Genomic DNA, 23,812 nt, shown 5'->3' with positions numbered 1-23,812 from the left:
TCATTGTAGTTCCACAACATCTGCCTTAGAATATTCAATGTGGTCCATTGAAGCATCACTTGAACAACACCAAGCCCCAAGAATTAGCCATTTTTCTTCTCAATCACAACATTTTGCTTCACATTATGTTCTTTTGTGGGCTTTCAAAAGACCTTCTGCATCATTATTTCCCCCCTCATTGTATACAGCCCTACAATGGAAACTGCACTCTCTAACGGTTACTTTCAAACACCAGAAAATGCTCCTCACAAAAGTGCAGATACAAAGTCCTTTCTCTTCTGGGATAATGACATCATGCCCTGACTCAACTGTTAGCAATGCGTCCAGCCTTTGGATGCAGCCAGATCAACATGGGCACACGTGTGAGCAGAGTGCTTTGCTGATGGATCACGAAGTTGCCAAATAATGGCAGCAACAGTGAAGCAAGATCAATTGTGACAGTGTTCACCGACACATTAGCAGCTTCGTTACTAATTTAGAACTGTGGATTTTTATTGATTTTACTCTTTATAAAAACAATAAACAATTGCATTGATCTTGCTATTTGTAGAATTGTTTATGAAAACAGCAGTCACGGTAAATCATCAAAGCCAGCCGCGATTATGCCTAAGAACTGGCCTTACAATGGAGGTAAGCACACCACATACAGTGAATTACGTTTCAACTGTGTGGATAGCCCAGTTGGTTAGAGCGTGGCAATGCCAAGGTTGTAGATTCAATCCCCGTATGGGACAGCTGTGTATTCCTGCACTGGAAAGGGTTGGACTAGATGATCCTCAGGGTCCCTTCCAACTCTACAATTCTATGATCGAAGGGACATTCAATGAAGCTGAATGTTGGAAGATTTAGAACAGGCAAAAGAAAGGACTTATTCACACACTGCATAGTTAAACTATGGAATTTGCTCCCGCAGCAGTGATGGCCACCAACTTGGATGGTTCGTTAGACAAATTCATTGAGGATAAATAAGGCTTTCAGTGGCTTTGAACTCTGATGGCTATGCTCTGCATCCACAGATGGAGGCAGTATGCTTCTGAATACTAGTGTTCTTCTTATGCTCATGGCACAGCAGCAGACATTTCTCATAGATATTTGTCTTTCTTAACAAAAACATATACACAGCATTCTTGCAAAAGCCTCCAAAAACTAGTCCACATGTAGCACTTGCTTACTTCTATTTGTGCTGATACTCTAGCATTAACGCAGTGAAGAAATCTAAATGTGTTCCTTGACAACGCATAATTTAAGGATTTCTTGCGAGTTTCACACATATTATATCCTAGTCACTCAGGTATGCGAGGGTTTTCTAGGCAACAGGTGTCTTCTGAAACCAAATACAACCTTCTTTCCAACTCTCTCTGTGTGAACAAGGCAGCAGCTGCAATCATAATGTACAGGACACATGGTCTATAAGATGTGCAGAAGAAAAACATTCATTGTCCGACTTGTTAAAGCACAGATGTTGGAGCAGCACCAAATCTTGTAGCCTCTATTTCACAATGCAGATTACGACAGTAAACTCTCAGAAAAAGTTAACTAAGTCAAATGTACACAGTATGACACTTGGAAACTATCTACTATAATTATCTCTTATAAATAATAAACATTTTATCATTAGTATTCATTTTGTTTTGTTTAAATGAATTATTATTTTCCCCTTAATAACAAACATTAGCAAACATGCACAGATATAAAGGTAAAGGGACCCCTGACCATTAGGTCCAGTCGTGGCCGACTCTGGGGTTGCGGTGTTCATCTCGCTTTATTGGCCAAGGGAGCAGGCATACAGCTTCCAGGTCATGTGGCCAGCATGACTAAGCTGCTTCTGGCGAACCAGAGCAGCGCACGGAAACACCGTTTACCTTCCCGCTGGAGCGGTACCTATTTATCTACTTGCACTTTGACGTGCTTTTGAACTGCTAGGTTGGCAGGAGCAGGGACCGAGCAACGGGAGCTCACCCCATCACGGGGATTCGAACCACCGACCTTCTGATCGGCAAGTCCTAGGCTCAGTGGTTTAACCCACAGCGCCACCCGTGTCCCATATGCACAGATATACTTTATATTAATACTCATCAACAGAGACCTGGATTCTAGTCCCTATTCAACAACAAAGCTTACTGAGTGACCTTGGACTAATCAACTTTTCTAAACCACTTCACAGGGTTGTTGCTAGGATAAAAGGGTTGAAGAAATGTTAAACTGCCCCATGTTCATTGGAGGAAGGTTGAGAGATAAAAAAATGTTAACAACAATAATTAATACGTAGCAACTGAGGTACTTTCTTGTTATGAATACAACAGTAAATCTATATATATATATATATTCATAAGGATCGTCACCCATGCTGAACTAAGGTGTTCAATTACTTTGTCAATGAATTGTAAATGAGGAAGCTACATTCCAGAGGCACAATTCAACTAAAATTATTCACTTTTAGGTGTCACTGTTTTCAATTAGAGTGTTAAGTATGTGTCATTGAAATCCCTGAAAGTTAAAAGTGCTTTATGTTGATATGCTCACACCCCAATTGTTTCTAACAGCCAAAATGAGCCATTCATTGTTTGCCTTTCTCTATTAACTTTCTTACCCTAGACGTGGTTCAAATCTGGATATCATAAACCTATTTCTATTTTACAGAATGTCAGCTATGCCTATACAATAATGAGGATACTAGAATGAAAGTAAGAAAAACTGCATTCTCCAGCGGCTAGATTTGTACTGAAATTATAACAACAGCAAGCCATTCATTATAGTTCAACCTTAAATCTACAGCAGTTCTCACAATTTCCTGAGGGAAGCTTTATATTGCAAGTGGATTCATACTATCTGTGCAAACACAGATAAATTGTTTCTGAATAAAGTTCCCTCCCAGTCAACATGAGATGTGCTGCAACCACATCATAGATGCAACTATAAATTTTATAAATAATAACAACAGCAGCCTAATAATCTGAAAAAAGATAAACTTGTTTTTAGTCATCATGGAGAAAGACTTTTCATCATATATAAATAGTACCTGTGTACTACCTGTGAGATGTGTAAATCCATTCTTTGTACTGGGGGTGGGGAGAGAAACATTGTAGGTCCTTGAATGTCAGTGTGGTATGGAGAGAAACCTCGCTTTTTCTGCTGCTTCTTTCCTCCACAAGCCCTAAGCCCCAGGATGCTGTTTCCATCTTGGCTGTAAATCCTGAAGGACCTGCTCCCTGCTCTATAGGCCTTTTTCTGCCTGGCCTGGGAGGGTGGGACCCTGACTGACTCCAACTACAAAAGCTGAGGCTGTGAAGAGGCCAGAGATTATCTTGGCTGTGAGTTCTGGAAAACCAGCTCTGGCTCAGGCAAGCTGGAAAGGCGCAGGGGGTGTATTGTTCAGCTGCTCAGCTAATGCCTTCTCTTGTCTCATGTGAGCAGCCTCAACAAGTCTCTGGCTGGTGAGGAGACCCCCCCCCCCAACCTGAATATATCCTCTTTGGGCTCTGGGGTGGGTCTTCTGAGGGATGTATGTTCTGGCCCCTTTTTTTCTGGAAAAAGCACTGGTTATTTCTAAATTTACAACTATGCATTTACATTAGTGTAAACAAATTCTGTATATTTTTATTCCTTTTTTGGCAATGTGTCAGTGGCTAACCAACAAAGGTCAGCGATCAAACTTTAGAATCTTTCTGGGATGCTAGGTTGTTTTTATTTCTTTTAAGTGAGGATGATTTTTCCCCTCCCCATGCAAGAGCACTAACAAATAGCATTCCCCACCTGCATCGTGAATGGCTGCAGCACAGTCTACCATCTCTGGCTCCTACCACCTCATTATTCCGCCTGTGTAGAGCAGATCTAATGCTACCTACATTACCCAGTGTGTTCAGGAACTGCCTGCTTTGTAGTAACTTTTTCTCCAATGTAACCTTTACAGAAGCGTGGGAGGAAGTAAGATCCATCGCAGATGCTGGCATCAGAATGCATGCTGGGGGAGTTGAAATGGGAAAGATCTCTATTTCAAGTTTCATATCAGTTAACTGTTTATTTCTTAACTTACGCATTATTTCATTATCATCTTTTAATCCTGCCTTTCCTTCAAGGAGTTCACAGCGGCACACATGCTTCTCCCCTTCCCTAATTTATCCTTACAGCCCCTTGTGTAAAGTTGGCAAGGCTGAGAGATGCTGGCTTGCTTTATGGCAGAGTGGGAATTTGAACCCGGGTCTTTCCGATGAAAAGAACAAACTAAAGTCTAAGCTTTGTACAATAAACATGACTGTAAATTATTATTGTTCCTGCTAACAGCAAACTCAGGTAGCTGAGTGTTGACAAGATTGGAGCCAAAACAGGGCCAGCCGAAACCAACCAAGAGGGAGCAGCTGTTCTGGTGATCCCTGAAGTATGCACAAGTACAAACCTCCATAGGAGGCACAAAAAATAACAGCCAGATGAGGAAGGACTCAGCATGCTCTGTGACCTTGAAGGAACATAGAATGTTGAGGATCAGTTGCTAGGGGCATGCGAAAAACCATGAAAGGCAAGGAATGACCTGCTTAAGTCCCTTGCAACTTATAGTATCCTGGGTTGCTGGATATAGCTGGGTTGATGAACAGCAGCTCTCCTGTTGGGTGAGGAAATATTGCAACCTTTCATTTCTCTGAAATCCACTTGGGGCCCCAGTGCCTGAACTGTTGGCATCCGTAGCTGTCTCAAGAAACAATGGGGGTGGCTCATTAAGCTGCTCAGCTGAGGTGAGGAAAGAGCATGATGTGTCCCTCAGAAGAGGTTCTACCCCTTCCCTGAGACCTCCAACACCTCAGTGCATGAGTACCTATATAGAACTGTCAAGTATTTTCTTCGTGGTTTTCAGTTTGGTAACATGATGCAACGGCTTTCTTCCGATGGGAAAGCACTGCTGTTTCAACAACCGACTCATAAAACTCCACTTCAAAGCAGTTCCCCTTAAAGGGCAGCCGGTGTCCGTAGTATACTTTGTGACCCATGACACACCTCTCTATCTTTCTGCCAGTCAAGCATCACCAGGCACACTTTAAGGTAGTTTTGTTAATATTGTGATTAAAAGAATAACAATTAAGGGTTCATTATTTCCCTGCTGCACCTACATTTAAACCTACAAAAGAGAGATTCCAAACACCAGGAAGAAAATACCCCTCCTTGCACAGGCCTGCCGTTTCTTCATCCTTTTCATTTTTTAAAATGTTGTTTTCTTTAGTTTTATGTCCTTGCTATAGACAGTGCACATCTACTGGGGGGGGGGGACAAAACAAATTCAAGTGGGACTTGGATTTGCCTTGTAGTTTATAACCTTCTATGTAATAAGGCTACTTCCCCATTCATCAGAGATGGGAAATGTCATGAAGCATATACAATCCACTCGGCAGAAGTGATTAACACTGACTGACTGAATTGTGCCCTTTACTTATAGATAAAACGAGGCATCAGTAACATTGCGCCATATTATGGAAATAAGACAGACTGGCAATAAACAAAAATATAAGTCTTTATAGGAGCCCAGGCTTTACTGTAGTTACTGAAATCAAGAGGACTATTTATCATTTCAGATGTGCCTCAATTATGTTATTGACAAACAAATCTGATCCATTATGTTTGAGATTCTCATTTCCGTTCTCCCCCAAAAAATAATGATAAAGAATCAACCCACTTAGTGAGCACAGGGCATCCAATTTCCTCACCAAACTTGCCTACGACTTAAGACAAGTAAGTTTGTGTCCGTGTGTGTGTACCGTGTTTCTCTTCTCTTGCAATGAAACAAGAATGTTGAGGATGCTAAATGAGCTACAGCACACCATTTTCAGTAAGCTCAGCAGGGTTTGCCAATGTGGTACCATTCTGATGTTTGTTGCATGTCGGAGTCTAACAATATCTGGAGGGCATCACATCGGCTGCTTCTGCACTACATATTTAAGAGATTCTAGAAAAATGCATATCCTTCTCCCATGCTATACTTATTTCAAATTCAGCACACCTCAGTACTCTCATGATCTATGGGAATGCCCACAATCAAGGAGATGTGAAAGGTACAGTATGGTTTCTACTTATAATCTGCGGCTGCTGCTGCTCGCGTGAGTGTTGGGAGGACCACTCCCTCTCCTGCCAACTCCATCCGGCCTAGGGGGCGGGGCCTGCACTCACCGCCACAGCATAAGAGGCCGGAGAGAGGCCTCCGGGACACAGCTGCTGTTGCTGCTTGTGTGAGTGCGGGGAAGACCGCTCCCTCTCCTGCCAACTCCATTCGGCCTAGGGGGCGGGGCCTGCACTCACAGCCACAGCTTGAGGGCCTCCATCAAGGCCTCCGGGACACTGCTGCTGTTGCTGCTTGTGTGAGTGCTGGGAAGACTGCTCCCTCTCCTGCCAACTCCATCTGGCCTAGGGGGCGGGGCCTGCACTACCACTACAGTTTAGAGGCCTGAGCAGCTACCGGCAGCAATGGACAAAATGGTTTTAAATGTTTTAATTGCTTTTAATTTGCAGCACCTTAAATGGTGGTTGTTGTTTTTTATAATATTATATTATTTCATTATTTTATTTTTGCTTGGGGTGGGATAAGCATTTAGTCAGCGCTATTGTTTCTTGCTTTGTTTTGTTTTGTTTTATTATTATTCTTATTCTGTTAAATTATTATATAGTTTGTATTTTGCTTTTTAAGGGGAAGGGTCATGGCTGCCTGGGAGTGGGCCTCAGCCAATAGATTGGGTGGGGCAGGTTCCACGGGGGGGGGTGTATTGGGACACCCGATCTCAGTGATCACGGGGAGGAGGAGGAGTTATGCTAAGACCAGACCATGTCATTACCGAGGAGGCAGGTTTAGTCGTTGTTTGAGGACTATCCCTGCCTCCAGGTCTGGTCCTGACCAGAAGGATACTGGAATCAGCAAGGGAAACCCACATGACCTGAAAGTGTTGCTGTGCAATGCCAGGTCAATTATGAATAAAACCACTGCCATCCACGACCTGATTGTGGATGGAGGATTTGACCTGGCATGTGTGACAGAGACCTGGTTGGATGAAGCAGATGGGCCTGTCCTTGCCGCTGCTTGTCCACCAGGTTTCTCTTACACACAGCAACCCAGATCATCTGGGCGGGGGGGGGGGTTGCAGTGATTTTTAGGAAGTCATTAGTCTGCACCAGGCATCCTATTGGGAAGACCCAGTTTTCTGAGTGCATGTTCTGGAAGTTGGGCAATAGGGGCAGTACAGGATTCCTACTGGTGTACCGACCTCCCCGCTGCACCAAGGATTCCCTGCCCGAGCTGCTTCAGGTCGTGGGGGATATGCTCCTGCAGACACCTAGCTTAGTTGTCCTGGGGGATTTTAACATCCATGCCGACACGACCTTACAAGGGGCCTCTCGGGACTTTGTGGAAAGCATGGCCTCCATGGGGCTGTCCCTGAATAAGTTTGGCCCAACTCATAGCCGTGGACATGCCTTAGACTTGGTGTTCACCTCTATGGATGTTGGTGATCTGACACTAACTAAAAGCGAAACAAAAGAAGTGCCATGATCAGATCACTTCCTGGTGCAACTGGACTTCTCCGCAACCCTTCCCCTCAGCAGGGAGGTGGGACCGATTTGGATGGTCCGCCCCCGCCACTTAATGGATCCAATTGGCTTCCAGAGAGTGGTAGGGGATGCTTTATCCCAAGTTGATGGCCTTTCAGCTGATTCCCTGGTGGCACGCTGGAATGTGGAGTTAACCAGGGCTATTGACTGTCTGGCTCCGAAGCGCGCTCTCCGATTGCATGGAGCCCAGACAGCCCCGTGGTTTTCCCCGGAGCTGAGGGTGATGAAACAATCGTTGAGACGGCTAGAGCGCTGGTGGCGGAAAACTCATTCTGAATTAGTCCGGACACGGGCTAGAGCTCAACGTCGAGCCTACCAAGTGGCAATGGCGACGGCGAAGAGGGCCTTCTTCGCCGCCTCCATTGCATCTGCAGAAAACAGCAGCAGGAGACTTTTTCACGTGGTTCGCAATCTACCGGAACCACCTGTACCACCGGGGCCTGATAGGGACCCCAAGATCTCCTGCAATGCTTTTGCAAAGTTTTTTGCAGATAAAATCGCTCAGATTCAGAAGGAGGTAGACTCCACCGTGGGAGCAGGGCCAGGGCGGGAGAGTGCTAGAGTTCTGTCTGGTCCTGTTACATGGGATCAATTCCAATCTGTTACCTCCAAGGATGTGGACAGACTGCTTGGACAAGTGAAACCGACCACCTGTCTCCTTGATCCTTGCCCATCCTGGCTGATAAAAGCGAGCTGGGAAGGACTGGGCAATGGGCTCTGCTGGGTGGTGAATGCTTCCCTCTGTGAGGGAGCCTTCCCAGACCCGCTGAAAGAGGCAGTCATTAAACCACTTCTTAAAAAAACGTCTTTAGACCCGGCCAATTTGGCCAACTATTGCCCAGTCTCAAATCTGCCATTCTTGGGCAAGGTGATTGAGCAGGTGGCTGCTGAACAACTCCAAGCACGCCTGGAGGAAACGGACCATTTGGATCCCTTCCAATTGGGATTCAGGCCTCACCACGGGACTGAAACTGCCTTGGTCGCGCTGGTTGATGATCTCCGGCAGGCTAGGGACAAAGGTGAGAGTTGTTTCCTAGTTCTGCTGGATCTCTCAGCGGCCTTTGACACCATCAACCATAACATCCTTCTGGACCGTCTAGAGGGGCTGGGAGCTGGGGGCACTGTCATACAGTGGTTCCGCTCCTTCCTCCTGGGCCGTGTCCAGAAAGTGGTGGTGGGGGATGAGTGTTCAGACCCCTGGGCTCTCACTTGTGGGGTGCCTCAGGGTTCTGTCCTCTCCCCCATGCTTTTTAATATCTATATGAAGCCGCTGGGAGAGATCATCAGGGGGTTTGGACTGGGTGTTCATCAGTATGCAGATGACACCCAGCTCTACCTCTCCTTTAAATCAGAACCAGTGAAGGCGGTGAAGGTCCTGTGTGAGTGCCTGGAGGCGGTTGGAGGATAGATGGCGGCTAACAGATTGAGGTTGAATCCTGACACGACAGAAGTACTGTTTTGGGGGGACAGGGAGCGGGTTGGTGTGGGGGATTCCCTGGTCTTGAATGGGGTAACTGTGCCCCTGAAGGACCAGGTGCGCAGCCTGGGAGTCATTTTGGACTCACAGCTGTCCATGGAGGTGCAGGTTAACGTGTCCAGGGCAGCTGTCTACCGCTCCACCTGGTACGCAGGCTAAGACCCTATCTGACCGCGAACTGTCTCGCCAGAGTGGTGCATGCTCTAGTTATCTCACGCTTGGACTACTGCAACGCGCTCTACGTGGGGCTACCTTTGAAGGTGACCCGGAAACTGCAATTAATCCAGAATGCGGCAGCTAGACTGGTGACTGGGAGTGGCCGCCGGGACCACATAACACCGGTTCTGAAAGATCTGCATTGGCTCCCAGTACGTTTCCGAGCACGATTCAAAGTGTTGGTGCTGACCTTTAAAGCCCTAAACGGCCTCGGTCTTGTATACCTGAAGGAGCGTCTCCACCCCCATCGTTCAGCCCGGACACTGAGATCCAGGGCCGAGGGCCTTCTGGCAGTTCCCTCATTGTGAGGCTACAGGGAACCAGACAGAGGGCCTTCTCGGTAGTGGCGCCCTCCCTGTGGAACGCCCTCCCATCAGATGTCAAAGAGATAAATAATTACCTGACATTCAGAAGACATCTTAAGGCAGCCCTGTTCAGGGAAGTTTTTAATATGTAACGCTGTACTGTTTTTAACACTGATTGGGAGCCACCCAGAGTGGCTGGGGAAACTCAGCCGGATGGGCGGGGTATAAATAATATATTATTATTATTATTATTATTATTATTATTATTATTATTATTATTATTATTATTTACAAAAACCTCTTAGAGATGTGTGTGTGTGTATATACATACATTAAGTGGTATATAATCATTATAATTAAAGTTATTAATGTTTTATCATTCCCTTTATGTCTGACATTTGGGTGTGAGGCTGAATATTTAAGTAGCAAAAACAGTAGCAGAAGGAGGAGGTATCAATGAGCAAGCCAGATGAGAAGTCACAGAAAGACAAAGAAATGCTCATATTTTCAGGCTAGGGGTTTCATCCTTTGGAAACCAGATTCTTCAGACTGGGGGTGGGGTGGAGCTTACAAGAGGGGGGGGTCTAAGGAACAGACTCATAAGGCTTCAGTTCACCTGCAACCACTAAATTGGACCAGACAACAATCGGGTTGTTCACAGATTGCTGGATGCTCCGATTCAGGGGTAAAGGGCGGAAAGCTGTGGGACTGACACAAAACACCTCAGATCTGTGCCTAGAAAGAACAATACAAGCAGAAAACTGCTTGGACTCAGGCAAAGTGAGGAAGAGCCCATAGCTGCTAATCATGGTGCTATCCATGGTGCTGAAGCTACTGGTTTCCCTCGACCCCATGAGTTTCTGATATGTAAGGGTCAGAGCAGCATGGCTTGCTGAACTGAACAATGAACAGGAGTGCAGCTCCAACTTATTCAACCCTAACCTCTAACTTTGTGATATGCATTGTTCAGCCAAGTTCTCTATTTTTGTCATTTTCTATAATGATACATTCCTAAAAGGTAAAGGTACCCCTGACCGTTAGGTCCAGTCGCGGACGACTCTGGGGTTGCATGCTCATCTCGCTCTATAGGCCGAAGGAGCCGGCGTTTGTCCGTAGACAGCTTCCGGATCATGTGGCCAGCATTACTAAGCCGCTTCTGGCAAACCAGAGCAGCGCACGGAAACACCGTTTACCTTCCCTCCGGAGTGGTACCTATTTATCTACTTGCACTTTGACGTGCTTTCGAACTGCTAGGTGGGCAGGAGCTGAGACCGAACAACGGAGCTCTCGCCGTTGTAGGGATGTGAACTGCCGACCTTCTGATTGGCACGCCCTAGGCTCTGTGGTTTAGATCACAGCGCCACCTACGTCCCTTACATTCTTACCTATGGTTTATTCCTACATTGTGAACTTTTATTCATGTGTTTTTTATATTACAGTATTTTTTTAAAACAAACAAATGTGGACTATACTTCTGACTTAGCAAAACAATGATCCCAAGTTACTTTTTAAAAAAGAGGATCTTAAGTCCAAACAACCTTTTGGTTCTAAATGTATGTTCAATGATAAGAATAAGGGTTGCACCAAACTACGGAAGATTAGACTCATTTAAATTAATGTGCCTAAGTTAGTTATGCTTCAGTGGATCTACTAGCATTGGCTACAGCCCTATGTTTCTGACAGCAATTAGCAGTGTGAGAGAAACAGTAAGATTTTGGGCTCAGCCATTGCCATAGGAATAAATGTATAAACGATAAACACTACAATTTGCTTATGGAGCCAGACCTGTATTTATTTTTATTTTTTTGAGAAAATCACAGTTGCCGTATACAATCAGATGGTAAAAAGAGAAATACTTACATGTGTCTTTACATCACCATCAAGGATCTTGCTATTTCTCAGAAACTCAGCTACACTCCCCTTTAGGATTCTATCAAAGGCTTCGACATACGGTGCTACATCTGCGGGAGAACAGAACTTCACTAGATCTGGTTGAGAAGGTTCATACATTTTGAATGCTTTGACATCTAAGATTAAAATCCAACACAACCGGAAGATGTTTCATAGAAGCATTTCTACATCAGAAACCGAAATAGCAGCATGTGATTTGAGTGCTGGCCTGTGACATTTATTTATTTAGTCATTCATTTTATCAAATTTATGTATGTATTAACTTTATTTCCTGCCCTTTCTCCCAAAGGAGATTAGGGTGGAGAACAGAAAGCAATAAAAATAAAATAAAAACGTATTTAAAACAATTCCAATACAGATGCAGACTAGGAAAGATCAACTACTTAGGCCTTTTGCCCCTGAACTGTTTCTATGCCAGCTGATCATTATAAGAACTACTATTTAAGAACCGGCACCCGAGTTTGCCTTATTCCTCTTCCCCACATGGCCCCTTTCCATTGTGTGTCATTTTTTAGATAGTAAGTCTGTAGGCAGGGCCTGTCTTGTTTTAGACTATGGGAGTCTCTTTGGCTGTGAAGAGCAGGGTACAAATGTGCTAAACAAACGTAATGTGCAGGAAATTAGACAGGTGTCCTTCTGGGCTTTTCTCATAATGGAGTCTTAGATTAATAACCATGAGTACTGTCTTGAGTGAACTGTATTTGAATGCTAACGTGTGTGATCCAATGTAAAACAGAAAGTATTTTGAGAGAGTAAAATGTTTGTTTGTTTGTTTAAATTTATATTCCACCCTATATCTGCAGGTCTTAGGGCAGTTCACAGAATAAAATCAGAACATATATCCACAAAATACACAATCAAAATAACAACAACAACAACCCAACAACCCCCAACACATTTTAAAAGGAAATAGGATGCCAATTATTATTATTATTTTCATCTGAAGATCACAGGGTGGCTTACAATATAAAAACACAAATGACAATAACCAATGGCTTCCCATTCTTTTCACTTGCAGACTCTCATTATTACCTGTGAACAGGCTGTCTGTTTTGTATCATTCTTTTCTCTCTCCCTCCTTTAAGCTTAAAGAATTTCTGGGCTTCCATGCATCTGACAAATGCATGTTCTCGCATAGCCTTTCCTTGCATCATCTTCCTCTATAGGTACCGTATTTCATGTTGAACAAACAATTTCCATTTTGTGTGTGTTTTGTTTCTTTCTTTTAAAGCAAGTGGCAGGCTTCACGGTGAGTTCAAATGGTAGCTACCAACTCTGCTTCCCACTTTCAGGACTAACTTCTTGATTTATGACAGCATGTTTTAGATTCTGATAAACCACTCTGTGGTTCTGCAATTAGATCCAGTTTTAACTCAAGTAAGAGAGGGAAGACGCTGTATTTCATCAAATCCTTGGGAAACAGAATGAGGTAAACCAAAGAGGGTAATTCAGTGGTTGGAGCTGTATGCCGGTTTGTGAAAAATGACCAGACATATATGAGGCAAGGTCACAGAAAACAAGGATACTGAGCAGTTCCAAAAATGTCATAAACATTTCTCCTTCTTGACCTTCTTTCTCGCTGCTGATCACATTCTCTTTTCCCCTCTTTGCTTTCTCCTCTTTCTTAACAGATTCTGCCACTTTTTCTTCTCCTCTTTGTTCTTTTGCTTCTTTGACATTTTTCTGTCATTAATTCCTACTTCTACTTTAGCACAGCTGAGTGTCTTTGGCATAAGTCCAGCAAGTTGGATGCCTGAATGCACTAGATATAATAAGCTTAGGCTCAATATCTTGAGAAAGGGGTTAACCAGGTGGTTTTATTAATTATCAGTTACAACAAGTTTTCCACTGAAGGTTCTTCAGCTAGTCAGGCTCCACCCCTCACCCCCTTTTCCCAGGATTATCTCTAAACTCCCATCCCAATGCTTCTTGTGAGGAAATGTCTCTAAATTACTACAGTCGCTATACTGTGTAGACTTATGTTTTCTTTTCTTCTGTTTTTCCTTTTACTTGCTGAGCAGAACTCCTTTTCCTCTTTGACTTTTCATGCCTCTTCTTGTTGTCAGTCTGTTTTTCACTGGTTCCAGTTTCCCTAGCATCTCAGTCATCTCCTTATTTTTGTTATAATTTCATTTCCATCTCTTCTTCCTTTTTTGGGTAGAGTGACTGAAGAAGAAATGTACTTTTGTACAGCTAAATTATTATTATTATTATTATTATTATTATTATTATTATTATTATTATTGAATTTACATACTTGGAGGTCTCAGGGCAGTTCACAGAACAAAACCATAATATAAAACCAAATGAACTAAGGTAGAATTTTAATACATTTTGGGGAAAGACTGATAAGCCAGATCCTTGACATTTGGAGATGCCTGGTAGAATATGAAGTTACCCAAACCTCCACAAGTTTGTGGCACTGGTGGGTTAAAAACAACACAGTTCCAGTGGAGAATCCCCTAACCACCAAATTCTGGTTTCATAAGAGGGATTTGCCTCAGGATGGGAACAGGGAAGGAAAAGGTTAAATTCTACCACTCCATGCCTGCTGTGATTCTAGTAATGATCAACCCCTCCAGCTATGTGCATGTAATGATGCCAGTGCATTATTTAAAGGCTGTGTGTTAAATAAACATATGCTAATAGATCTAGATTGGTTTTGAGAGGTAGGAGTGCTGGATAGCAGCAGTGAGACTGTGACTTGTGCAATTTAAGGGAAGCTGCATGGGTAACAGTCAGAGCAGGAGGTCTGTTAGGAAATGCTAAAAACTCTCAGGCCTGGCTCTAAGCCCAGGGTTACTTCCAGGTTATTTCTTGTGCCTCCCCTTTAAAAAGCGAACAAAGACATTTTGATACATTTATCTGTGCATTCACAAACTGTTATGATAAGGCAAATGAATGAATGCTGTGAAAATTGCACTAAAATATGGCTTACAGCATCATATCAACGCATGTGGAGATAGTTATAATAACTTTTGAACCAATGTATTGCTGTGGTAAGTCAGAATAAGCAAAACAAATAAAAGTACAGTGGTGCCTCGCAAGACGAAATTAATTCGTTCCGCAAGTCTCTTCGTCTTGCGGTTTTTTCGTCTTGCGCTGCACGGTTTCCCATAGGAATGCATTGAAAATCAATTAATGCGTTCCTAGGGAAACCGCCTTCAGACCAGGTCCGGGGACAGTCTGTCCCCGGACCTCTTCTGAAGGCTGGGGGGGGGACAAGGGCTTTTCTTCCCACCCCCAGCATTTTAAAAAACCCTGGGACAGCGGAGGACTTCTCCGCTGTCTGGGCGATCTAAAAATGCTGGCGGGCGGCATTTTAAAATCGCCCCGGGACAGCGGAGGACTTCTCCGCTGTCCGGGGCGATTTAAAAGCCCCTGGGAAGGCAGGCAGGGGGGACAAAGACTTTCGCCCCCCGCCCGCCTTCAGAAGGTGTTCCCGCCCCCCCCCCGCCCGGCTTCGCAGCAGCGCTACGAAGCCCGGCGGCTGGGGCAGGTGTTCCCGCCCCCCCACCCCGCTTCGCAGCAGCGTTCCGAAGCGGGGTGGCTGGGGCAGGTGTTCCCGCCCCCCGCCCGGCTTCGCAGCAGCGCTACGAAGCCCGGCGGCTGGGGCAGGTGTTCCCGCCCCCCCACCCCGCTTCGGTGCACCGGGAGAAGCAATCTCCCCGCAGCCGCTTGCTTCAAAAGAGGTCCAGGACCTCTTTTGAAGCGATCTCCCCACAGCCGCTTGCTTCAAAAGAGGTCCGGGACCTCTTTTGAAGCAAGCGGCTGCGGGGAGAAGCGCAGCCGCTTGCTTCAAAAGAGGTCGGGGGCAGCGGGAAGCGCTTCCCGCTGCCCCCGGACCTCTTTTGAAGCAAGGGGCAGTGGGGAGAAGCGATCTCCCCGCCGCCCCTTGCTTCAAAAGAGAAGACCCGCTGTCCCCGGGGCAAGCTTCGTTTTGTGAAGCAAGCCCATAGGGAAATTCGTCTTGCGAGGCAACTCGAAAACGAAAAAACCTTTCGTTTTGCGAGTTTTTCGTCTCGCGAGGCGTTCGTCTTGCGGGGTACCACTGTAAATAATAACGAGGCTTACATTTGTATGCAACATTAAACACATACAGAACACACTGTACAGAACAAATCTCAGGAAGTTAGAAAACAGAACCAGTATCTCTTCTGCTAATTTCTATCTGATTCAGCAGTTATTCATTATAAAAAAACAACAATCGAAACAGTAACACTGAAAGATTAATAGACACTTGAAACACTGGGTTGTATCGAATGGTGTACCTCATGCTGACAGAAGACTCTTTGATCTAGTGGAGACTTCTGTCAATGGACTGGGGAGGCCAGTTTCCCCAATTCCCTCTCCCATCCTACAGTCCCCATGGTGATCCAATGGGTTCCCCCCTGAAGATGATTTTGGAGCTGCCTGGAGACCACTGGAGGTGAGGCTACCATCAAAAATTGCCTGCCTTTCTATTCCACTGATGGATGTCTCTGCTAACTCAAAGAGCCTTCTGTTAGTATAAGGGACACTGCTAAATGCAATCCATCGACAACACATTTAATAGAAAAATCTTTTCTGTGGTCCATTAAATTATAATTATAATTAAAGCTGACATCGGCCATTTTCTGTCTGAGCCCACAAAATATTCCTTATTGCTAATTTAAGAGCTGGGTGGGGGCGGTTGGGAATCATCCAGCTTCTTTTAGAACAAATGCTACCAGCACATGGCATTTAGTAGTTCAGTTCCTAACATTCGAAATTATGAATACGGCTTCTTGAAAGACGGAACCATACCTCCATTGACGCCATTGACAGTGCCACATTCCATCCCAGCAAGCCTGTGTGAATCTGATAGCAGTGATTCAAGCCTAACCACAGCATTCTCCAACCTCTCAATCAAAGCCATTTCTGCCATTCTGGAAAAGCTAAAGAAAGACACAAATAATATTAGCGGTTTCATTTCATGTGTGAATTTCAGAGAACTGTATCTCCTTCATGCAGTTAACAGGTACTATCATAAAAGCTTCTGTGGTTTTTTTTTATATCATGTTACAAATATATTTGGCTGTTGTTGCTTTTTTTAAAAAAGGATTTCAACAGTTAACATTTGATTTCTCTTATATAACATAGAAACAATCAAATATCCCGCCTTGACCAAGTACTATAACCTCTGTAACTTATTTCACAAATTTCACATTTTTTATGTAAGGTGGTGAACACTTTAGCCTACTAAGTGAAGGATCCCACCTAGACATGTTAGTCTCTAAGCATCGTCAAATATGCAATACTAGAACTCTTACTTTTTTTAAAAAAAATTACAAAATAAGACAATCATACTGAGATGTCATCATAGCACTAAGTAGATTGTTCCATCAGTGCAGTGCAAGCAGTTCTGCTTATCTAACATTCCCCTCTCTCCTCCAGAGCAGGTTTGAGGAGTGGGGGGGGGGGAGTCCCATTGCAATAGTAGGAATCCTTGTACAGGCTTCCACTACTGCAGTGGGTTAGTTGGATACAGCCCTTAAGTCTTTTCAGCTGAAGAAGTGGCACAGCAAGAATTAAGCCCTAAGGCTGCCACCCTAAACACATTAACAGGGAAATGCTACTGTGAGAGTGTATGTGGGGAGAACCCATAGCAGAGCAACCGCCACGTCCAAAACCTGGCCAAGTAACTGCTGTCAGGGAGGAAGGTAGTTGCTTCTTCTTTTCTTCTTTCCACCCCTCCACCCATTAACTGCAATGGGAGGAAATGAGTTATGCCATTTCCAGGGCTGATGTAGTTTCAAGGGTTGTTTGGGTAAGGGGAAGGAAGAGGCTTAGCGTCCTCTGGTTCCATGGACTCCCACAATGTGCACACACCCCAAATGCCACATTTTAGGATCTGCCACTGGCAGAACACCTTCACCAGGATATTTATGCCCAGAGTGTTTTCCATGAGTGTACCAAGGACCCCCAGTGGAATACATGCCATCCCACCAGAGGGTCTTCCGCTCAGAAAATGGAGCAGCACTTCTGCCCCTGACCTGGCTGCATGTTAGCTATGGTTACTCTTCCATCTCTGTTTAGGAAGGATGCTCCCATAATTTTTCTCCTTTTTGTTCATGGTGCTGGATTAATCTTTAAACCAGAAATGGGAGAGTTGAGGCACTGTGGCCCATAGTTCATAGTTATTTTAGGAATAAAATTAAATTCAAATCAATTGTATTTTTAAAAACTCTTTTCCAACTCTCTTGTTTTCAAGAGAGCATAATTTTTTTACAGTACTGACTCGCTGAAACAGTGCTTCCAAGGGATGCCCCATCAGCAACGATAGCAGGGAAATAGGAAGTCCAGCTCTGTTAAAGGTGACCAACCCTGTCATCGCTGTTTTAGTGTGACAGGAGTTGTTTTAATTTTCTTGCTAGTCCCATTAGTCTTTGTGAATGAACAGCCACTAAATGGAAATCTCCATCCACCCGTGCATGCATGAGTGCGCCCACACACTGCAAACCACGTGGTTTGCCGCAGGTGATGGGCACTTCTGTTTTTGAACAGCAATTCCTTGTAAATGCATTCATATGGAAGTGCTTGCTTTTTTACACTTAGGAATAATAACTTCTCGTACTGTAGCAACCAGATTGTCAGTCTCTGTTAGAATGATTGACTTAAAGTTTCCAAGGCAACCAACTTTGCTAGTCCATGCACCTGATGTATAATGCTGCTTTTTATTTTCTCTTTGCAACTAACGAAGTGTAACATTTTAAGCATCTTCTCCACCAATGGCCATGCAGAGTTTAGAGTACCCTTTCCCTCCCATGCATTAAGCTCAGACCTTTTCTTGTAATTAAGCATTCTGAAAGGCTTGTAATCCATTTAATTACATGCCACTAGTCCAATTACTGGAAGCAAGCAAATTGCCCTGCTGAACTCTAATAATGGGAACATATACATGTATATGTTATACCATGGATACTAAACTTAAGTGACCAGATCAAAGAAGAAGGACTGGTAAATCTAATGTCCATTTGAAAATCCAATTGAATTGAAGACAATTAAGAATTTTTAAAAAGATTTTGAATAGTATTCCAGCAATGATTAATTATTATAATTATTTTTCATCATATATGGAAAAACGGGCTAATGATCTTTTGTCTAAAAACATCAGCAGAACACCTGTTCCAGCTTAAAACTGCTTCTTACAAGCATTGAGACACCTCTCCTATATATACACAATTTGCCACCAAATAATGATATTTATCTTCTACATGTACATCTTACATTACTTCTAGGACTACCACAATTACTTGTCCCTAGTCCTGTAGATTTCACAGTTCATTCCATATTGCTGGACAATCCAACAAGTTATTCCAGAATCCCAGAACAACTAGTGTAAAGAGGCAGAGCATCTTTCTCCTTGAAGAGAAACAGGCTAAAATATCCTGTTCAAATCCAGCAACCTCCACACTCACTACTATTTCCAAGGAAAGTGGGATGGCTAGATTTTGCTCAGCACAAAGTAAACAATAGTGACGAATCAGGTTGGGGGAAAAGTAGTTAGATCTCAATTAAACTGTGTGTCAATAGAAGAGGCACTCAAAATAATTACCTCAGTATAACTAATTGTATACATAAGGAAATAAACGAAAAGCAAGTTGCCGATGGCCTTGAACTGAGTCAGTTGTACATCCAGGAAGAGAACGAGGGTATCCTATGTTCCAGGAGCCTATTGCAAAAGAATGAAGAATATTCCAAAGAGCAGCAAAGGAAGCCATAGTGGGCACTTGCCGACTGCCAGTATTTTCAGGTGGGTTTCAATCACCAAGACTATATTACACTGGTCCTTAAAGACCTATACTGGCTCCCAGTACGCTTCCGAGCACAATTCCAAGTGTTGGTGCTGACCTTTAAAGCCCTAAATGGCCTCGGTCCTGTATACCTTAGGAGTATCTCCACCCTCATTGTTCTACCCAAACACTGAGGTTCAGCGCCGAGGGCCTTGTGGTGGTTCCCTCACTGCGAGAAGTGAGGTTACAGGGAACCAGGCAGAGGGCCTTCTCAGTAGTGGCGCCCGCCCTGTGGAACGCCTTCCCACCAGATGTCAAGGAAATAAACAACTATCTGACTTTTAGAAGACATCTGAAGGCAGCCCTGTTTAGGGAAGTTTTTAATATTTGTAGTTTTATTCTGATTTTTGTGTTCTGCTGGGAGCCGCCCAGAGTGGCTGGGATATAAATAATAAAAGTATTATTATTATTATTATTATTATTATTATTATTATTATTATTATTATTATATAATTTTAGTTGATTGGGAGGTTTTGCATAACCCATTTCCCTCAGACTTTTTAAGAAGAGGAATGCGATGGGTGAAATGCCTTGGAAATTGTAATATAACACTTGCTTTGACCTATGGTCATCTAACCTTCCCACGAACGAACTACAGCAAATGCTCATTGTCTGGAAATAACCTGTGTTTGTCAATTCTCCCATCATGTCAAGGCTTCCCCACTTCAGCTTCTTATCCATTCCAAACTAATGATGCCTTTGCACCAATCTATGGTGCATCCAGACTCAGAATACTGTGTGCGGTTCTGGACACTGAACTTCAGAAAGGCCTTTGCAGATAGAGAAGGTGAAGAAAAAGGCAGCCAGAGTGATGCAACTCCCCCATGAGCTAAGGTTACAAACCTTGAGACTTTGTAGCTTAGGAAAGAAAAGATGAGAAAGGGGGAACAAGACAGAGGTATGGAAAATTATGCACTGTATGTAAAAACTGAACAGACCATTTCCCTCCCTCTCCCTCATTATACTAGAACGCAGGGTCATTTAATGAAGGTAAGTGCTGGGGGATTCTGGACAGGTAAAAGGAAGCGATTCCTCACTCAGTGCACAGGTGAGCTGTGGAAGTTGCTACCACAAGATGTAGTGATGGAAAAGCCTGGAAAGCTTTAAAAGGGAATTAAGACACAATCACAGAGGCCGAGGCTGTCAATGGCTACTAGTCATGATGGCAATAGTCAAGTGTCAAGGGCACGTGCCTCAGTTGCTGGGGATCATGACAGAAGTACTATTGAGCTCAGGACCTCCTTGAGGGCTTCTCACCTGGCTGGCCACTGTGAGAACAGGATTAGATATGCTGTAAGCCGCCCAAAGTGGCCAAGGAAACTCAACCAGATGGGCAGGGTATAAATAATAAAATTATTATTATTATGTCTTTGGTCTGATGCAGCTGGCCTATTATTATGGTCTTATATTAACTAATCTGCTCCTATCATTCACAATTATTTTCAAAATGGCACAACACCTTCAGTACCTAATAATCAGGGCTTTGAATCTTCCGTTATGCTCTATTACAAAAGCTTGATTTGAACCAGCAATCAACTAAGACTACTCCAATTGGCTATATATATAATATATGGAATGGTGTTGTCCCTTAGGTATATCCTTTCACTGCTGCTAGAACCACGGTCCACGCTAGACACCCAAGGCCAGTAATGCATTAGCCTTAGTGCAGTAGTGAATAATGCACAGCCCCTTTTCATTTTTATTTAATTAAGAGAACATCTTTTATTCATGTGCCAGCATTGACAACACATCCTTTAGAGAAGCACTCAAGGAAGGAGTGAATGAACCACAAGTCCTCTGATGACCATTCTACAGACATTGGAACAAACTTTATTTTGTTTACTTCTATAAGGAAAATACTTACATTTCAAAAGTATATACTATCCTATTCTATTAAATCTTTACTTTAAAGTTCTGAAGCAAATATTTAAAAGTACAATTTAATTTAGTTTCCCTTTATTGATTAAAAAACGTGTTTGCAAGCGAAGTCCATGTGGTTATATGTGATATTAAGCAGTTTTATAAGGAGCTGAATTAACTCAGTGTTCTCCACAATTTGGATGATTGGCTTTATATTAGGGAGAAAAAATGGATGCAAGTACAGTAAATAAATTCTTGTAATTTAATAGAAAAATGAATCACATCACCTAGCACTCCTGCTTTTTCTTGTGGTGACTTAAACAAAGCTTTATTTATAACTGTGTGTTGTTTTTCCTCTAACAAAGGCTTTCCTGTAATATACTGTCATGTTAATAGAAGTCACTACAGAAATTCTTTCTCCAAAACTGAATCTAATTTGCTAACAAATGAACCTGACTCACTATCCTATTCCTGCAAGCAATCCCTGCAGCTCATAAAATCACATTAAAAAAATTATCTATATTTGCACTCTTGGGATTATTCTGGACACTCCACAGAAAACCATATATATTTCCCCTAAAACACCCAGCTGTAAACCTTCCCCAAATCATCACCCACGCTGTGGTTAGGCTGGGGGGGGCGGGGCGAGCCATCCAGTGGTTAAAAGAGGTTTTCTTTCAGCAGGGGAGAAGTGAAGGATGACACCTTGCGGGAATCTGCCACGCCCACAAGTTCCCCATTGCCACCCTGTGCCCTAGATGATTCACAGCTTATTGAGAGCCCAGTGTTGTCCCTAAACAGAATTAGGCGAAGTGAGCCATTACGAGCATCCCTTAACAGAAACCTAAGCACTGCAAACAGCCAGGTGGTTGCCTTAAAAGGCGTGAAATAAGACACGCAGGCAGGCACGCATCAGTCACAGACCTAGCAATGCCGCGGTCAGGTTGCCACCCTGCACCAACCCCGGGTGTCCAAAAGGCGAAGCCCAACGACTCAAAGGCCAACAGAAGCCCACGCGTTTTCTCTCCCCGCTGCTGTGCGCGGCTATGGAAACAAAATCACAGCAGCGCGCAAGAAACAAGCCACGTCCCTGAGGCCTGAGCTGCAGAACCAGCGCAGGTCAAAGCCCACGATGGGAAAACAATCCTCCTCCCCCGCCACCCCCCCCCCTGCGGAAGGCACGCCAGGTGCCCATTGCCAACACAGTTAAGAGCTGTGGCGTTTTGCCCTGAATAAAGAGCCGGCCGCTAGTCACACCCACACCTAGATGCGATCCTGGAGAAGGGGGGGGGGGCGCAAAACCTCCAGGTTGGTTCCCTAGAGTCGACCGGGCCCCTCGAAGCTGCAGGCCACGGCTCTCCATGGGCGGGGGGAGGAGGGAAACGAGGGAGAGAGACGGTGACCCAGATTAGCCCTTCCACACACACACACACACGAGAGCGCGCCAAATCAATCCCCCTCAGTAGCTCGCTCCGGATTCCCGCCCCCTCCGGCCTCCCACGCCCAAGGAGAGGGGCTGCGGCGAGAGCCACCAGGCAAGGCCGCTCTCTGCGGGGGTCTCTCACACGCCCAGCCAGCCCCTTCCCCGCATCTCCTGCACGCCCCCTCCCTCCAAACCCCCCCTGCTCCCCTCCCCTCCGCCCTGCCCATCCCTTGCCTGAGACGGCGAGGGGGGCAACCCGCCTCCCCACAGACGGCTGGCTCGCTTCGCCCCTCCCCGCCCCTCGCCAGCTGCTCTGGAATTACCTGTTCGGATGAGCCGGGGAGCCTCTCGTTCTCCTCTCTCTTTGCGCGCGGAGGAAAATCCGTGGCGGCTCACTCGCGCTCCTGCCGGGCCCCCTCCGCGCTCTTTCTTCTTGCCTTCCCCTCCTCCTCCTCCTCCTCGATGTGAGCTGGTGTCACTCACAAAAGCCGCGCGGGAGGGGGAGGGCGGGAAAGAGAAAGAGAGAGAGGGAGAGAGAGAGATGCAGCCCCGGCAGGCGGTTTCCGGGCGCGCCAAATATAGGCAAGTCCGAAAGGAAAGGGCGAAAAGAGACAGAGAGAGAGAGAGACGCTGGCGAAGAAGGAGAAAGAAAGCGAAAGGGGTGGGGGGAGGGGGGAGAGAAAGGTGCCTCTCAGCAATATCAGCTCTCTGCTCACGCAGCCCCGATGTGTGTGAAAGGAATGGGGACTGGGGGGGGGGGGGAGGCGGTTGTCACGTAGCGCTTGGGAACAGGCGCCGGTGGGGAAACCGAGGCTGGGGAGGGGCTGGTTGCGAGGAGAGGGGGGGTGCGATTCTCAGGGGAAAGGGGGCCAAGGCAAAGTTTGCCCACGCGCCTATGGCTCCCCGTCGAATCTGGAACCCCCATTCCTTAGTTTCGTGCTCCCTCTGTCCCTCCCGAGTCCGGACCAAACACGTATCTCGCCAATGCATCACAAGGGCATGTTTCCATCGCCGGCGATTCTGCAACCAGAGACGGCCCTGATGCTCGGTCTTTTGTTACCAGATTCGGGGTATCCTCTAGAATTAAAAGGTATCATTGCATAATTACCAGGAAGCCTAAGCTTGGGCGGAGTCAGTGGCACACACACACACACACACACACACACACACACACACACACTGCCGTTTTGCCTCGCCTTTTGTACCCGCGCTCCCCTATTACTTTGAC

General features: G+C 45.0%; 1 protein-coding gene across 3 annotated transcripts in view; it reads right to left on the bottom strand.

Moving 5' to 3' along the window:
* Positions 1-23,546, bottom strand: part of CAP2 (cyclase associated actin cytoskeleton regulatory protein 2) — a 46,159-nt gene extending 22,613 nt beyond the window's left edge. Inside the window, exons 1-3 of one of the 3 annotated variants that reach the window (XM_083519463.1) lie at positions 22,908-23,546; positions 16,273-16,403; positions 11,437-11,537 (exon numbers count right to left, since the gene is read on the bottom strand). In XM_083519463.1, coding sequence (XP_083375589.1) covers positions 11,437-11,537; positions 16,273-16,393 — 222 coding nt within the window. In that variant the 5' untranslated portion in view covers positions 16,394-16,403; positions 22,908-23,546. Of the gene's footprint in view, positions 1-1,172; positions 1,374-11,436; positions 11,538-16,272; positions 16,404-22,907 lie in introns of those variants that run through there. The other 2 variants (XM_083519465.1, XM_083519464.1) reach the window with 2 other exon arrangements.
* Positions 23,547-23,812: the final 266 nt, after the last annotated feature.

The sequence above is a fragment of the Podarcis liolepis genome (assembly GCF_965112155.1).
Source record: "Podarcis liolepis genome assembly, chromosome: 8".
Lineage (NCBI taxonomy): Eukaryota > Metazoa > Chordata > Lepidosauria > Squamata > Lacertidae > Podarcis > Podarcis liolepis.
The sequence above is the reverse complement of the archived record's forward strand: the minus strand, read 5'-3'. Positions and strand labels throughout refer to the sequence as shown.